This window comes from Phoca vitulina, unplaced genomic scaffold (assembly GCF_004348235.1).
Source record: "Phoca vitulina isolate PV1807 unplaced genomic scaffold, GSC_HSeal_1.0 scaffold4, whole genome shotgun sequence".
NCBI classification, from domain to species: domain Eukaryota; kingdom Metazoa; phylum Chordata; class Mammalia; order Carnivora; family Phocidae; genus Phoca; species Phoca vitulina.
In genome coordinates this window covers 13,793,812-13,811,862 of record NW_022589707.1, presented here as the reverse complement: position 1 = coordinate 13,811,862, position 18,051 = coordinate 13,793,812, and the positions used below count along the sequence as shown (strand labels likewise).

Below are 18,051 nucleotides of genomic sequence, written 5' to 3'. Positions count from 1 at the left end.
GCTTCTAAGAGCCTGGGCACAGAAACTCTGCCACCTCAGGAAATAAGGACAATCAGAATTCACTTGGACCTCAGGGGCAATCACAGAGGACCGGGGGACTTTGGAGGCTGTCGGCTTGGCTTTGACGAAACGAGACAGACCTGAACACTGAGTAGTAGCCTACGCTGAGGATCCCTCTTGGAGCAGCTCTGGCAAGAGCTTCTCACCAGCACCCTCCTTCCCCATGCTTCCCTGGCAGGGCACCCGGCCTCACACCCCAGGGATCATCCAAGAAAGGGCCTTTTCTTGGGGACTTGTCCACACCCTGCTGGAAGCACGCATGTTGGGATCCTATCTCCAAAAAGGTTAAGGTCTCCTGGCTGGGGGACATCAAGTTTCCCTGGGTCACTAAGGGATCAGAAGCGCTGGCGGACAGGGGGATGTATAGCTTGGTGTCCAGCCTCTGGGGGAGCCTGTTACTCAAGGCCCGAGGCTTGGAGGGAACTGCGGGTTAGTGAGCCCCACCCCTCCTGCGCAGTCACCCCACCTGGTAATGGGCCAGGGTGTTCAGTCTCTTCCAGTCATTCTCAATTTTGGTGGTGATGTCTTCATCCTGCAGGATCATCCTCGCCCCACTTCCTTGTCGCCACTCTGCAGGGAGAGCAGCTGCATCTCAGAGAGGCCCCTGGGCCCCTCTTGCCGGGATCCCGAGGGCCCCAGTGTGGGCGGGACCCATGGACAGACAGGTGCAGGCAGATGCTCCCTGAGGAGCAGGGAGAGGCTCTCAGTGCAGGGGGTCCTGAATTCCTGCTCTGGCCCTCATCCCAACTAACTACGGGACAAAAGCGGGATAACATCACCTGTCCTCCCCTGCCCACCAGCCCCCGTGAGTGGCCACACTGGTGAGTAGATGCTCAGTGAGTACTGGCCGAATGGATAGGGCAGGCCAAAGCAGCAGCATCACCACCAAGGCTCGTGGGCTTGACTGCAAGGTCGTGGAGCTGATGAGACCAAGCCTGCAGGCTCAGTCTGGGTGCACCCTGGTCCAATTCCAGGGGCGCGTCCTGCACCCAGAAGCCGGCAGGTCGGTCATCCTTGGCAGGGAGGCTGGGTGAACATGTGTGCAGAGGTGAGCAAAACCCGTTCTCCTGGCCAGGATCAGCCCAGCCCCACGGAGCCGAAGTGGATAGCGGCATCTTGCTGATCTATCCAACACCTAATTATTTGATGCTACACGCATGTACTTCTAGCCGTACGTTCTCCTCAAGGGCCCAGACGCCCACAATGCACAGGCTCCCTGCTGCATCCCACGTGGGGACGCAGGAGACTGTTTCTCATCAGCCACATTGCCGTCACCCCCCGTGGTACAAATCACATGGAGATGAAGACGCGCACACTCCGGTCTTCAGATGCACGCACACGGAGCCCCGGGTGCACGCCAGGCACGCACCCGCGCTCCAGTGCATGTGCACGTGCACACCCACACACGCACATATGTTCACATGCGCACACCAGAAGAGAAAAACAGCCTTTTAAATTCAAATGCATTCCCATGTGTTGCAGCCAGAAAGCCCCGAACCCGGCTTCTAGGCAATCGGCGCAGACATCGGTGCTTCTGAGCTGTGCAGGAGCCCCGGGATTCACAGAGCGCAGTGGGGTGCTGGCCCGAGTCAGCCAACATCCTCGCCTCACCCTGCCGTGTACGGTTCCTATGGCTGAGCTGTGGGCCCGCCACCGGCCACCTCTGCCGCACTGAGGGCCCCGAAGCCTCCCTGCCTTGTGCCCGTGGCAGGTCCAGTGCTACTGATGGGGACCAGGCCCAGGAAGGGAGCTGCCTGCCCTGAGCAGCAGCAGACATGCTCGCAACACCCCAGTCCCTGCTCCATTCCCGCGCTTGCCTGCTTTCTGGTCCGAAGCTTCGCGCGGCGCCGGGCCGTCCCAGGAACGAAAACACACGGATACCACGCGTGTTCACGGCAGCAAAGGGGCCTCACTAGGTGCGTGGGGACTGCCGGTCATTCAGTCCCGCGGACGGCACGGCTGAAGTCGATCGCGCTGCTTAGGGCCCGGGGGCAGGTTGGGTAGGACACTAAGGGCGGCACAGAGGCGGCAGGGTTGGGTTTGTTGGGTCTTTTGCTTTTGTTTTTCATTTTCTGTAGGTATGTAGGGATGCAGGGGTTTGTGAGTGGCGGGGCCAGAGTCGTGGCACATCTGTCAGCTGATCTGCGGTAAGTCCGACTCCTGGAGGCCAGCCTGGAGCCAAGGAATGTGGCAGCGGCGCGCTTTAGCCTGGTCCCACGGCAGGCCCTAGAAGACGAAGCCTCTTGGGTCTCCCCCGCTTGCCGGTGAAGCACCAGGGCCCTTAAGTCAGAGGCAGCGTGGTGGGGGTGGTACAGAGACAGCGTGGGTGCCCAGCAGGCCGTGCTCTGCACTCCCCACGTGGGGGCTGGAGGAGAAGCAGGGAAGAGCTCTGGGTGTTACGTCCACGGGCTGGGCCCGAGGGAGATGGAAGTCTCCTCCACTGAAGTGGCTGTGGGCTTGTCAGGACTGGTTGGGGACCAGCTTTCTGGTTTAGCAGCCGCCTTGGTCCGCTTGCTGTTGGGAGTTGTAGCACAACTCAGTGGGACCTGAACAAGCCAAATCGCCGGGTGGACTGAGCAGTGACAGCTGGTGACTGATTCTGGACCCCGATGTAAGGCTGCCCTGTTGCACAACTCCCTTGAAATTGTGCAGTGCGCAGCCTGTGTGGCTGTCCTCGGCAGCCTTGGTTCTGAGTCATGTCCAATAATTATGTAAGCAAGTGAAAATCAGTCTGTTTCTCTGGCCCCAACTGAAAAAAGTAGGGCAGAGTATGGCCATACTTCCCCAGGGCAGTCAAGGAATGATGGCTTGTCCTTGAGAGTACAAAAATTTGATGCTGCTAGATGCCTACTGCAGTGCTGGTCCAGCACCAGGGACATAGTAAGTACCTGAGTATTTATTAAAGGAATAATGAATAAGTGAAGGAGGGAAGGAAGGAAGGAAGGAAGGAGAATGAGTGAGTGAGTGATGGTGGCCTATTTTCCAGGCAGTGTAAGAGAATTTTCTGCCTGTGTGTTGGTGTTCACAGTGGGCAGGCCAGAGTTGCAGGTGGAGGTAAACAGTGAACTGTCCTGTTAGCAACCCAGGTCAAAGGCTGTTCCGAACTCCTCAGACACACAACCAAGCACAGCCAGTGCCAGAAGGAAGGTTGTCTTAAATTATCATCACTCATCCTTCTAATTTCATGACCAGGAAATGAAAAAAACAGGTTGGGAAGACAGATGCAGAGGTCCGCACCGCCAGGCCACCGCTCCTTCTGATAACCAGCTGACTTCTCTTCCCCGGGGCACTTACTGGGCTCCCTCTCTGGGCAGGACACTGGACAAGGTCATCTGGAGACAGTGACATAGAGGAACTCCCCCGCTCTAGGTGTTCCCCGGACGTGGACACGGCTCAGGGCACTGCAGTGTGGCACTCGCCACATCTGTGTGTCAGCCATGTGTCGGGATGTGGGGGAGGGTGTGAGGTGGCAGGCCTGGAGCCCTGAGCCCTAGCGGGTCCCTGCTTCCCCTCAGCTGCCTGCTTTCAGCTCTAGGAGCCCAAGAAGGCCGCCGGCAGTGTCCCTCGGGCCCCAGGAGTTTCCTTTCCATAAATCGAGTTGCACTGTTGGTGCGGACTGATGTGCAGTGAGCTCTGCAGTGGGCAGCAGGGTGCTCCGGGGCAGGCAGGAAACATGCTCTTCACTGATGCCAATGTGTGCTCACCTTTTCAGGGGCCATGAGAAGAGACCTCTGGTGGGGTACCAGCAGGCAGTGGGGGGGTAGCAACTATGGTCTTTTAGCTATTATCCCCCAAAGTTAGGAGTATTCCCCCAGGTACCAAGATGAGGATAATGAGCTGGAGTCAAGGAGGAGAACCCTTAGCCCTGCTTTAAGAGCTCTTGAGCCTGTTACCCTTATTGCCACAGAAACACTGGCTTGCCCTGAAATATGAGAAAGGTAAACAAGTGACATTCTCAGTCCTGACGGATGGAAAGCCAGAGAGGTGGGGGCCAGCTGTTGGCAGCCCCATCCCTGGGGCCTGCAGGAAAGAAGCAAGGCCATGGGGCACTTGCTGAGCTGAGCCAGGATGGAGCGGGGCGTGCGGAGTGCAGCAGGAAGGCATGGGATTCCCTGGCACCTGATAATTGGACTGGGCTAACATGGAGACTCATCCCCGAAACTCCCTCTTCTCTGCCAGGGCCCTCAGTTTGACCTGTTGGCCTGAACACACTTCCACTTCCGAGTTACACTTTCCTTCCTTTCCTGAAACCCCTCATCCAGACCAGCCATGGGCTCTGTTCTCCCCAGACTCATCATGGCATGTCTCAAGAAAACCAAAATAGTGGACATGGGCTCAGCTCTCCGGGGTGCTCTTGCTCTGCTTTGTGACCTTGTCTTGCCATGAGCATGAGCCCAGGAGCTCTGCTGAGTCGTGCTAGGGCCAGGAAGGGACAAGGTCGAGGGCCAAAGCATCTGGCTTCTCCCTGTCTTGGGAGCCGTCCACCCTTCACACGGCATCACTGGTTCTGGCAATCTCATCCCTGCCCGGCAGTGAGGAACCCAAGAGCAGGCTGGACTGGTTGAAGGTCACCTTCAGATCTGAAGGACAGCGGCCTGGCGCGCTTGGCGGTCTGTGTGGCTGTTCGGTCAGCCCAGGAGGCCCCCCGAGCAAGGGCGTATCTCATTTTGTGCTCTGTGTACTGTTGCATATTCAACATATGCTTAGTTTTAATGACAGTAACGAAAATCAATAGAACCCAGCCTCCCAATCCCAAGTTCAGCACCCTTCACCAGACAGGCTCCTTCTGTCTTGCCTATAAAAACAGCACTAAAAATATCTTTTGTGTCCCCACCTTGCTATGTATGTATGAGGTGACCCCGTTAGAACAGCTGAGGGGTGAGGAGACAGCCAGGCCAAGGCCAGCGTCCTCCAGGTGAATACCCAGCCTCCAGACAGCTTTGCCTGCCCCTGGGGCACAGAGAGAGACTGGAAACTACCTCCAGGCACCAATGATGGGGGACGCTGAGCTCAGGGACGGCCCCAGAGAATCCTGAGACAAGGCGCGCTCTGGACCAGGACATATGGGAAGAAGCATCTCCTGCGGCCACCGTGCGGAAAATCCAGATCCAGAAAATCTCAGAGCCCCATTACACACTCATTCCAACACCATCTGCCCAGCACTGATGGTGCACCAGGCCCTGTGCAGGTAGTGCATGGCACCTAATAAAACCAAAGCCCTGGTTCCTGAAGGGCTCCCTGGGTGGAGGGCTGGGAGGGAGCGTGACAAATCACGGGCCCAGCATTGGGGCTGGGTAGAGGGGAGAGTGAGCGGCGTCTGGGGAGTGGGGCAGGGATGGTTGTGGGGCTGAGGGCTGAGGGGCAAGCGGGGCGGGCGCTCTGGTCCAAAGGGGCCACTTACGTGATCCTTCAGGGGGGCCCCATGAAAGGAGAGGCCGGAGAGGCATGTGCAAGTCAGGAGTGGGTTAAGAAAGCTCTGGCAAGCCAGGCTAAGGCATCGGGGGTGAGCTGCGGGCCAGGGAGATGGGGTGGTTGAGAAGGGGGAGCTCTTGAGGGACATGGAGGTAGGGATGGCTGCCCTTGGCCAAGGCAGAGAGGACTGGGGTGTAGATGTAGGGGTGGGTGTTCAGGAGGTAGACCACACAGTGCTTGGAAATTCTCTGGGAAGAGGGGATGGGAGCACCATGACATGTCCCCCAAGTTTTGAGAAGGTGGCTGAGGGATTAGCTGGAAGCCGGGGCATAGAGGATGGGGGGCTTCATCTGCAGGACAGCCCTGGAAGGAGGCCCAGGCCCCAAGCACATCCCTGGCCTGTCTCCTGGGGGGGTCCCCTACTTCCCAGCAGGTGCTATGCCAAGAGGCTTCCCCTCCCTGGAGCACGAACCTGCACCAGCTCTGGCCCTTGTGGTGTGAGATGCAGGCGAGGACACATGTATGCACACGCACAGTCACACACTCATAGATGTATGCACACACATATTCACGCGTGCACTTCATTTTACCTTAAGGTGGGGACTCAAGGTTTGCAAACCCCCCCCCCCTTCCATTCTTTCTATCAGCACATCTCGTCAGACCCATCACAGAAGCTTTGGGAAGGGCTGACCTGGACAGGCAAGGGAGGAGGGATATGCTCACCAGACTGCGTGGTCCTGCTGAGCCAACCCTCCTGATCCACGAGGGACCGTCCCAGCGGATGCCTGTACTTCCGCCCCAGGCCACCTTGCCCCCCCACCGGGGCACTGCGGGCAGGCTCTCACCAGGGGCACACGCCAACCCTGCCCAGGGCCTGCTCTACCCCACAAGGACAGGATCCTGAGCAGAGGGCTGGAGGAGGAGACATGAGGACTGCTGGACCCCTGTCGACAGGTGGGAACATGCATCAGAGCGGAACGGGGAAGGGCCGTGACAGGATCAGAGCATCGCCGCCAACGAGGCTGGAAAATTGATCTGGGAGCGGGGGGGGGGGGGGCATACCGTCTAAATATGTTTCCTTACAAAAGAAAAAAAAAAAGTATTTTAGTTATTGTGAGAGCAAGTTCTCAAAGAGAAAATAACTGAACTTTGAAATGTGGTGCTCCAGAGAAGAAATTCCCAGGTGGGACTGTGCCGTCTGCACTCGAGGGGCCAAGTCTCAGTAAACTGGAAGGCGCGCGGCTCTGGCTGGTTGTTGCTCTTGGGGAAACTGGCGGGCAAAAGAAGGCTGGGCTCTGCTACTCCATAAAGGAGAGAGGAGCTGGAGCTTAATGGATATTCTCGAGTATGGGACACAGAGGCTCTGGGGTCCCTCCAGCTGTGTCAAAGAAGAGTGAAGGAGGCAGGTGGTGGGCACCGGGGAGGGGGAGAGGCAGCCCTGGGATTCCCACACACGGCACCAAGAGGCAGCTGTTAGCTCTGACCTCTCTCTCTCACAGCTCCTGCCCGGCAGCCCTGTGCCCTGCTCCAGGCTCCAAGCACAAAGGACAGACACACTCACAATCCAATTTGTTACACTTCCACCTTCCGGGGAGAGAGGAAGGTGAAAGAAGAAAGAGAGAGAAAAAAAATCCCATTATCTTTATCTGTCCTTCCCATCAGGTGCAGCGGAAAATGCAAACTGGGGAGACAGCTGCTGTGAACTTTTTATATTTCCTTCGGAAGATAGTGTATCTTTTTATTGCATGCAGGAATTACTTATTTGAAAAAAAAAAATATATATATCCTTTCAGCATGACTTGAACCCTGAACGGCCAGACAGAGGGGGTGGCCGAGTTCCAGGGCTATTGAGAGAGCATTTTGCCTTAAACCAGAGGAATCTCGGGAGGCCAAGGCTCATGGGGAGACTGTACGGGGAGGACGTGGGTGTTCTCTCCACCTTCCTGCTGTGTGACCAGGGCCCACACACTGTGCCTCTCTGAGCGGCAGATTCTCCTGCGCAGTGGAACAGACCAGCATCAGTGATGTCCTCTTTGCTGACACAGAGTCCCCTGGCTCAGAGGGAGGGGTGCCGTGCAGAGAAATGAGGAACTCGTCCTGCTCACACTGGTACCCCCATGCCTGGCACAGAGCTTGCCCCGAGGCAGGCTCTTACGATACATCGGTTGAAGAGTTTAGTGCTGCAGGGGGGTACCTAGACCCAATACCTGCAGGTGGAAAGGGACATAAACGGGTTGAGGACAGCCTCCTGTATAAAAGAGTGGGGTCCTGTCACCACTGTGCTTTGAGCACTCCCGAGGTTGTCCCTGACCCGGCGCGGCCCCCAGTGCCTGCCCTGGGGTGCCTTTCCTTCCCTAGATTCCAACAGACTGAAATGAAAGCAGGCCTTGTGTCCTTCACTTTGGCTCCTGTGCTGGTTAATTTGATGTGTCAGCTTGGCTGGGCCTAGGCATCCAGTTATGTGCTCAGACATTTTTCCGGATGTTTCTGTGAGGTTGTTCTTAGATGAGATTAACACTTCAATCGCTAGACTTTGAGTAAAGTGAATTGCCCTCCATAATGTAGGTGGGCCTCATCCGGTGAGCTGAAGGCCTGAAGAGGAGAAAAGACTGACCTCCCCTGAGCAAGAGGGAATTCTGCCTGCAGAAAGCCTTCGGACTTGGCCTGCAACACGGGCTCCTCCTTCGGTCTCCAGCCTGCCAGCCTACCTTGCAGGTTTTGAACTTGGCTGGACCCTTTGCCAGAGACTGAATGGTTGTGTCCCACCAGAACTCCTATGTTGAAATCCTAACCCCCAACGTGAAGGGATTTGGAGGTGGTGTCTTTGTGAGATCAAAGATCATGAGGGTGGAGCCCCCCTGAACAGAATTAGTGGCTATAAGAGGGACCCCCGAGACTCCCTTGTTCCTTCTGCCAGGTGAGGACACAGGAAGAAGGCAGCACTGTGAACCAGGAAGCAATCTGCACTAAGTCTCCCAGCACCTTGATCTTGGACTTCCCAGCCTCCAGAACTGTGAGAAATTTCTGTGCAATCTATGGTATCATGCTTCAGCAGCCCAAATGGACTAAGACTCCATAATCACGTGAGCAATTCCTTAAAATAAATCTCTCTCTGCACATTCTATTGGTTCTGTTTCTCTGGAGAACCCTAATACATTCCCCATCTTGGTTGCTTAACACCTGGGAAAGTCTGGTGAAAGGGTGGATGGAGGTGGGGGTAGGGAGGGGAGAGAACTTCAGTCCAAGGAGCAATGAATAGAAGTGTCTGGAATGAGGGGCCAGGCTGGGCCGGGGGCCACAGTGATGATGAAAGGCAGGAGGAGGTGTTTGGGGCTGGATTTACTTAGGACAATTACAGGGGTGGCTTAAAATGTGTTTGCTCCCTTCTGAGCTGTTCTGGGATAAGTGTCCTTGCTTTGCCAGGAGCTAACATCAGGAGGGGGAAGGCAACCTTTGCCCAATGCTCTCAGCTAGGGGAAGGGGGAACGGAAGGAGGATGCCTGGCTCTCTTGCCCCTGTCCAAGGCATGTGGCTGAGTCCTTTCCAGGCCTATGTGCTTCATGTTCTGTCCCTTTGGCATAGATTAATTTTTGATAATAATCACACCTTACATTTGTAAACTGCTTTTAGGCTTTTAAAGCACTATCACCTACATGATGGGAAAAACTTGCCTTGCTTCTTTCTCCCCCTGGGGGCCACGAGGCTGAGTTGAATCATGTGGAAAAAGCATTTGGGTCTCGGAGGAGGCCCCATTTCCTTGTTATGCAATCTGGCTTTGGTAGAAAGAAGGCCAGAGATTTTGGGGCAGCTCCAAGCTCTGGATCTAATAGAAAAAAGGACATTCCTCAGAAGAGCACCCACCATGGGAGGCCTTTATGAGGAGTTCAGCATAGCACTCCTTCCCCAGTAGGATGGGGCCCTGAGGCTCTGACTGCGTCTTTGGCTCCCCCCCTTATCTGTCCCTGCTGTCGGAGGCCTCATCCCTCCAGGGTAGTCCCTGGGTCCTTCTCTGGGACAGGTGCCCCTGTGGTCTCTGGGGAGCTGAAACGCGGGCAGCCGTGGTGAGCAGTGCATCACGGGACACACAGCCCCTGCTGGGAGGCAGGTGGCCTCTCCCTGGCCGGAGCAGCCTGGAGCTCGAGAGCGTGCAGCCCCGCTCGGGCCCCTTCCCTTGGGGGAAGGCAGGGAGTACCCCCGCTGCTCCGAGGCTGCCCCTTCCGCTGCGAATGATTCACCACTACGGCCGTGGGGTGCTTTCCATCTTTTCAGTCACCATCTGCTGGGTGGCTTGCACCCCTAGACCTTTTAAGGGAGCAATTTTCTAAAGCTAAGAAGCAGCCCCTTCCCCTCCCAAGCTCAGGGTGTGCAGATCCCAGGCGGGGAGGGCGATCCTGAGCAGCAGATACTGGCCACGAAGTCTCCCTCCAGGAAATCAAGCAGGTGTGGTCCCTGAACGCGCTTCCAGAGGGCGCCCCCTTAGCTTGGGGTTGAGAGGACACGGAAGAACGTTGGCTCCCGCCCTATCTAAGATCCAGGAAGAGTGGAGACCACCACAGGCTGGAGTGTTCTTCACCACCATCTGCCCTTTTCTGGTAAGGAAGAGAGGGCATTCTGGTGCAAAAACTCCATCTCCGTGCTTCAGGTGGAGGCTGACGAGGCCACCTGCCGCTCTCCCTCCTGGGGAGTCACCCCATTCCCGAGCAAGAGGAGCAATGGTCCGATATGCACCTGCACACAGGAGCTCTTCCTGTGTTCTAGCACCATCTTTCCAAACCCACCTTCCCCACGAAGGTTTTTATAACGGCTCTTCCTCTTGGCCCCGCTATGCCAGCTTATCCCCCTGCCCACTGTGCAGAGAAGGACACTGAGAAGCCGAGCGTGCACACTGACATGGCTCTCACACACAGACAGAGGGACTGGGGAGCTACCTGGCCACCCCCCATGAGCTCAGCTTTCCCCGGGAAACGCATTATGGAACAACCCCCTTAGTTGTTTGGGGGTGGGGAACGCAGGAGTCTTCCTTCCTGGTAGCCCTGTCCCCTCGCACTGGTTCTGCAACAGGAGGCTTCCCCATGTCGGTCTGTGGGATCTTCCTGGCGGCAGATCACCCGCATGCAGACACGAGTGTTCCCTACGACCCGAGTGCCCGGTGCTCTGGGATGCGCAGGTGGGCGCACTCTCCCCCCGACCCCTCCCCTGACTCTCACACAGGTCTCCTCCCTGTCCCAGACGCAGCACACGCAGGGCCGCCTCCCAGGGGAAGGAGAGCACGCGCTCGCCCAGTCTCTCTCCCTGGGCGTCAGAGCCCTGGGCGTGAGGGGCCGCCAGGGGCCCAGCAAGAGGCGGGGCAGTTAAAGGGAGCAGGAAGAGCTGAGGTGGGTTAGCAGAACTTCCCGATCCTGAGTCTTCAGGCATCAGAATCTGGGGGGAAGTGGGCGGCGCAGCGGGAGGGGATGAAGATTCCCTTTGGATGTTAGAAAATAGGGTAGATGCTCATCTGTCTTGGATGGCTTAGCTGAAGGCAGCTTAGAGGCCCGATGGATGGATTAGGGGCCCCTGGAGGTCCTCCCACCCCTCCGTTGCCACAAATCTCCAGACACAAGCACATACACATCAACGCTTTCTCTCCGCGCCCGGATCAACAAACAGACACATGCTGTCTCCTTACCAGCGTTCTTCTCCGAGCAGTAGTGACAGTGGCCAAGGCTAAGTGAGTGTGTGCTAGGGGCCAGGCACTGCATCGAGAGGCTTTTACATTCCTCATCTTGTTTCTTTCTTACAATGAGGTCCACACTACTATTATCTCTGTCATAGAGGTAAAGACACTAAGGCACAGAAAAGGTAAGCAACTGGACCAAGGTCACACAGCTGGGACTTCACAGTGTCAGGACTCAAACCCAGGTGTGACGCTGAGCCACGATGCCACACGGCCTCTCTTCAGCCTGGCCCCTTTGGAGATCGGAGCTCCCCACTAGGATTTCCCCAGGACAGTGTCTCATTAAACACTCAGGCCAACCTTAACCAGATCTAAGTACAGCTGGCCCTAAGTGGCGTGCCCTTGTTTATATAGGCTATGCGATCTATTCATGGAACATTCGAATAAAATGTCATCCTGCTCCCCAGCAGGCTGTCCTCTCTCATTTTTCTCTCTTCTTTCTCTCCATCCTCCATCACTGACCCAGATCCCTCCTGCCTTAGGTTGTCAGCAAAAATGACACGCACAGAACAGAGGGGAAGGGAAGAGCTCGGGGGCTAACAATGGTGGTGGCGGGATCTTGGACCACACAGACTCAGCCTGAATCCCCTTCACGCAGAGAGGACACCCCCTGGCTACTCCAAAGCCCCCAGAGGTGGTGGTGCGGCCAGCCGATGGAGTCCCCTCTCTGCCTAGCGCTCACTAACAGCCATGGAGGCAGGCTTCCCTGGGCTCCTGGGAGCTGAGCATGTCTGCTCCCTGCACCCTGGCTCCAGTGGTCCATAGAAGGTGCTTCTGACCAGTCCCAGGGCAGCCCCTGGCTGGGCAGCCTACTCACCCAGGTCCATATCTGCAGCCTTGGGCCGGTGGGAGCAGGGCACATTCTTAAAGATGGCATCCAGAATCTTCTCCTTGACCTGAGTAATGGTGTCGCAGTTGAGGATCTTCACTGGGACCTCAGGGCTGTTGGCATTGTCTGGGTTGACACAGCTCAGGACCTGGAGGAAGGGAGAACAGAGGCGTGTGGGGGAGGGTGGCAGGAACTGCGGAGTCCCAGGCGCATTCTGGACACCACTGCACGCACGCTCTCTCTCACACGCACGCCACACACACAGCACTTTCTCAGCAGCACACCCAGACCCCTGCCTACCTCCGAACCCCCACCTTCCATGTGTGTCGGTACCTCCTTCCTGTCACTCCCTCTCTCTCTCTCTCACACACACATGCACGCACGCACGCACACACACACACACACACAAATGTGAATCTGGCTTCTGCCTCAAGAGATTTCATAAGCTTCGATTTTTGTGAGGGTTTGGGGCCGATTGGAGGTTGGAGAATCTATAAGAAGCTTAATGTGCTCTTCAAAAATAAAAAGATGCAGGTTCAGGCCACTGGAGAGGCCTTCCTGGCGCTGAACCCGCAACCTCGTGTTCGGAGAAGAGGCCACCCTGGCTCAGGGCCTCGGTGTCTCTTTTTGGAACTAGTCAGAAAAATGAAGGCTCTGCTTAAAGCACCAAGCGATATTTCTTTCCTTGAAAAAGTTCTGGGCTATTTCCCAAGGCTTCTCTTCCCTTGCTGTTCTCAGAGAGGGCTCTGTCTACATGGATGGGACTGTGTGGGATGCTGGGGGGACCACAGTAGGGCACGCTGGCTCCCACACCCTCCCTCTGCTCCTGCCACCTAAGCCCTCCACGCGCCTTCCGCCCTGATCTCTCACTGCACCACCCCACCTCCCTCCCTGATCTCTCACTGTACCCCCCCTCCCTGATCTCTTGCTGCACCCCACCCCATCCCTCTGATCTCTCGCTGCATCCCCCCACCTCCCTGCCTGATCTTTCCCTGCACCCCCACCCCATCCCTCCCTGATCTCTCACTGCAACCCCCTCACCTCCCTGCCTGATCTCTTGCTGCACCCCCACCACCTCCCTGCCTGATCTTTCCCTGCATCCCCACCCCATCCCTCCCTGGTCTCTCGCTGCACCCCCCCACATCCCTGGCTGATCTCTCACTGCACCCCCACCACCTCCCTCCCTGGTCTCTCACTGCACCACCACCTCATCCCTGCCTGATCTCTCGCTGCACGCCCCCACCTCCGATTGCAGGCCTGCAGACTCAGACGACAGTTTCCTCCCCCCACCCCCGCTCCACGTGGTGGCAATCAGAACCCTGGCCCCTGGACGCCTGCCTTTCATTAGCAGCCAGACTGCTGCGAGCTCACATGGGAACATGCTTCTTCCATTAAGCAGGAAAAAACCTCCTCAATCTACAAAACCAAACTCTCACCCTCAAAATGTCCTAAACTGAAAACAGTGATGGAAGGAACTCTGGACCGTGGGTCCCTTCTGAGTGCCCTCTCTCAGCCGATCCTTCTAAAGCTTTCTGGGACCCTTGCTGCCCCCTCCGTGGCCAAGCACAGCCTGTCACTTTGTGCTGCCCTGGGCTCAGCCTCCCCCAAGCAGCAACGCAGCCTTATCTGGGCGTCCTCCCCTGAGGGACCCTGAGGCAGAGGCTGCCCCCTGAGTACGCCCTTCTGACATTTCTTTTTTTTTTAATTTTTTTAAATTTTTTTTTTAAAAGATTTTATTTATTTATTTGAGAGAGAGAGAATGAGAGAGAGCACATGAGAGGGGGGAGGGTCAGAGGGAGAAGCAGACTCCCTGCCGAGCAGGGAGCCTGATGCGGGACTCGATCCAGGGACTCCAGGATCATGACCTGAGCCGAAGGCAGTCGCTTAACCAACTGAGCCACCCAGGCGCCCGCCCTTCTGACATTTCTACTTGCCTCAGGGGTTCATGGTGGCCCTAGCAGAACCCCACAGGATGCTTCAGGGCATTCGGAGAAGAAGCGGTAGCTGGTAGCCATTCTGAGGGACAGGGTTTCCTGGCCACTGGCCAAACCACAGCTCCACCCAGAACGTCCCTTCCCCACTCCCATTCCTGTGCCCCTTGGTTAGTTTCTGAGCAAACTGCCTGGTGTTTGTTTTGTCTTTTTTGTTTTTTTCTGCTAGCTCAGTGCTTCTCAAGTTTTAATGTGAATAGAATCACTCAGGGGTTTTTGTTCGCTTCGAGCACCCAGCACCTCACAGGCTCCCGGGGAGCACCCACTAGCAGGCTCCTGGGTGATGCCAGTAAGCGCTCCCAGCAGCAGGCCCCAGAACAGGGGAGCTCCAGTTCTAGTGTCAAGCCGATTAATCACGCAACTGAAGGGCTCCTAGCTATAAAGTGATGCGGCCCTGAGCCTCTCAGCACCCTTCTCCGTTCGGGTATCCCTCCGGCCCAGGACAACCATAGCATCAGTGGGCCCACACTGTCCAGGGCTCCTCTAGCTTTCCCTTTCTTTCTTTCCCTCCTCACCAGCCAGGGGCTGCTCACCTTCTGCCTGTTGAGGTCCTTTCCTCAGGCCTGAGGTGGCCTTATATCTCCCTGCAGCCCTTTCTTCCCTGGGCAAAACAATCGCAATTTCTTCCTCCTCCCCTCGAGATGTCTCTTTCCCCAGGCTCTCCACCTGATGGCTGTGCTCTCCCGACCCACCCCACGTTCCTTACAGGGACCCTAAGTCCCATCATCTGAAAGCAGCCTGGCCTCTGGAGTCAAGGCTGCTGCCCATCTGGGGACAGCGCCTCATCTCAGCTCACTGTGCTGGATTCGGTCCTGAGGAACGGGGATGGGATGGGAAAGGAAGGGGTGGGGGGAGACCAGGCACGAGACTTTCAGTGGTACTTCTAGCTCATTAAAAATCTATTCCGGTCTCTATTTTGGGAAGATTCCTCACCCCACCCCCACCCCCACCCTTTCTCATTTTAATCAGAGCCTCTAACTGTCTCCTCCGGAGCAGAACGTGACTGTAAGGAAGCAAGGTCCCCAGTCACAGCTGCTCCTCTGAAGCCTCCTCAGGGGAGCCCACTGGGACCCCCCCCCAGCCCGCTGAAGACGGAGGGGGAAAGGTGCCTCACGCCCCATCATTCCCAGCCAGGAGGGACCGTCTCCCTGCTCTCCTTGGGGTCTGGGATTACCCTGGGCTCACTGTTCCTGCCCGGCTCAGCCCCGCTCTGCCCTGTCCCGGCCCTGCCTGTGTGGGTCTCATCTCCCCATAAGCACATTTATTTTATTTTATTTTTTTAGAGAGGGAGAGGGGAGGGGCAGAGAGAGAGAGAGAGAATCTTAAGCAGGCTCCACGCCCAGTGCAGAGCCCAACATGGGGCTCCATCTCACGACCCTGAGGTCCCGACCTGAGTCGCGATCAAGAGTTCGATGCTTAACTGACTGAGCTGCCCAGGCGCCCCTCCCCATAAGTGCATTTAAGTCCCATCTGTTTTCTCTCCACACACACCCCCATCTCTGTCTCCATCCATGCTTCACCCCAAACACCTGCTATCTTATTTTCTACCTCCTTCTTTCACATCCTCTCCCCTTTCCTAGCGGAGGCCTGGTGGGAAATCACACATCCGTCCAAAAGGGCCAAGAGTGAGGGTGAGCGCCCTGGCCTGGAAGGACAGTGACAGCCAGCAGACAGGCAGACAGGCACGGGAAAGTGGTGGCAGGGCCTCCGTGAGCAGCACTGGGCACTTACTCTGTGCTCCCTGCCTCGCACGCCTTGCCCCAGTCCATCCTCCAGACAACTCTGGGAGGCATGCACTATTATTTATCCCCGTGTAAATAAGTTCTAGTGTTATCCTCCGTTTTTTCAGATAAAGACACCCCAGCTCGGAGAGATTTGAGGGACCTGCCCCAAATCACCCAGCTGCTCAGAAGCCGAGTCAGGGCTCCAATCCAGACCTCATGCTCCTCCGTGCGGAGCTCGGCTGCCTCCTAGGGTGAGAGCTGCTATCAGAGAGGGGGTCTAACCTTGACAGAGGGAATCCCCATGTTCCCTGGACAAAGGCGTTAATCACTAGGCCAATCCGGCCTCACGTTCTCAGGTAATGGGGGTATTTGACCTTAGACCCGTGGGCAGAGGTGGGCTTCTGAAACACAAGGAACTCTTTCTGGTTTCCTCTCCTTCGGGCCCCCACCTGCTCTGCATGGAAGTGTCCCTCCCCACCCTGGCAGAGCCGATGCGGAATTCACTGAGTGCAATCCGCCCGCCCGCTGCTGGTGAGGGCTTATGACCCCACGTTCAGCGCACTGGCTTGGAACCACACTAGACTCTGCTGAAGTGTTGCTCAGACGTGCCTGAGCTACCGGTCCCCAAATCCAGGTGCCTGGTGTGGGGGTCCTAGGGGAGTCTGGGGTGACAGGCCTGGGCAGGACAACCGGCTGGGCCTGTGCAGAGGCCAACCCAGGCCAGGTGGCTTTTCAGCGTTTTCACCGTCCCCTCTGCTGGGCAGGGGCTGCACGGGACCACAGCCCCGTTACCAGGGGCACGGGGCAAAGCCGTGAGGCTGCTTTACCAGGGTTTTGTAGTCGATCTGCTGGCGGATGAGCTTGTCCTCGCTCAGAGAGTAGCGGGCCTCTCCTGTGATGGCGTCGATGGGCCCCTTCTCCATCTGCTGCTTGATGGCGCAGAAGAGCGAGAACAGGGGCTCCCCAGCACACTCCTGGACGCAGAGAAGAACCGTGCTGGGCGGACTCTGGACCAACTTCCCGGAGCCTGTTTCTCGAAGGGCTGCTTTCCATTCCTCTGCTCCAGTTCTCTCCTGCTCCTGCTCCTCCTCTGTTGTCAACTCCCCCTTCCTCTGGACCACCTGTCTTCTCCTGTCTGCCCTCTCCTCTTCACCTCCCCACCTCCTGTCCCCTCTCTGTTTCTTCTCCCCACCCCACTCCAGCCGCTTCCTCTGCAGCCCGTCAGAGACAGAGGTCAGTCCCGGGGCTGCAAAGTCCTCAGAAAGCAAGCTCGTAATTGGAAGTCGGGTAGCTCTTCCCCTGCCCAGGCACATGGGCGGCTTATCTGCTGCCACACGGGGCCGTGGTACCTGCCCGGGACCCTATCAGCCTCGGGGAGTCTGGGACTGGGAGAGGTGGGGGAGGGGGGAGGAAGAGGGAAAGCAGGGAACTAAGGGGTGAATTGTTTTGAGCTTACATAGGGACTTTGGCTTTAGGGTTCACACGGGGTCCTCTCATGGGCTCTTCTCCCCGTGGCCTGTAGGACAGGGGATTGTCTCTCATGCCAGGACTGATGGGGTGGTGGGGGCGGGTGTGGGCTCTGTCTCCTGAGACAGTCAGGAGTCTGCCCCCTCAGTGACAGTGACAGTGACGAGGGGGACTGCATTTCTTGGTGGGGTTCTAAGAGTCAGGCCTGGCGAATGTGGGCTTTGGGGTGTGCAGGGAAGCTGGGGGGCGGGTAACAGGCAGCGCCAGAGATAGCCCACATCCAATCGTACCTTGAGGAACTTGTAGAGCAGGAAGGTGAACCAGTTGGTCAGCATCTTCTCGGCCACCGACTCAGTCCTGTTACAGCAAGACAAAGACAGAAGCCGGTCAGAGCGCAGGGGGAATGACCCTGCATTGATCTTGCTGCTTACGGCTTTCGGGCCAAATCCTGAGATCCTAAAGAATACTTGAATCCCACGGACTCCTAGACACCGCAGAGTGACGAGACAAGCTGTGCCTGCAGAAGCCGGGAGATGACATGCTGCTGTCAGGCTCCCGGGTGGGTGTTCGGTGGGAATGTGCGGGAGCAGTTCTGTCCCTCGGCACCCTCTGCAGTGATGATGAAGACCCTCTGCGCTGTCCAGCGGGGTAGCCACCAGCCATAGGTCCCCACGGAGTACTCGAAATGTGGCTAGTGTGTCTGAGGAGCTGAATTTTACATTTTCTTCACCTTTCATTATTTGCATTTGAATGGGCACATGTCGCTCGCAGTTACCACATTGGATGGGACAGCTTTAGAGAACTTTCTAGTTCCTGTGGGTGGGTGAAAAAAGAAGACCGAAAAACCTTGGG

At 56.8% G+C, this 18,051-nt stretch overlaps 1 protein-coding gene across 1 annotated transcript in view; it reads right to left on the bottom strand.

Moving 5' to 3' along the window:
• Positions 1-18,051, bottom strand: part of PLXNA4 (plexin A4) — a 418,730-nt gene that overhangs the window by 21,460 nt on the left and 379,219 nt on the right. Inside the window, exons 23-26 of the mRNA XM_032401552.1 lie at positions 17,490-17,556; positions 16,560-16,706; positions 12,006-12,165; positions 527-630 (exon numbers count right to left, since the gene is read on the bottom strand). Of these exons, the coding sequence (XP_032257443.1) occupies positions 527-630; positions 12,006-12,165; positions 16,560-16,706; positions 17,490-17,556 (478 nt within the window). The remainder of the gene's footprint in view (positions 1-526; positions 631-12,005; positions 12,166-16,559; positions 16,707-17,489; positions 17,557-18,051) is intronic.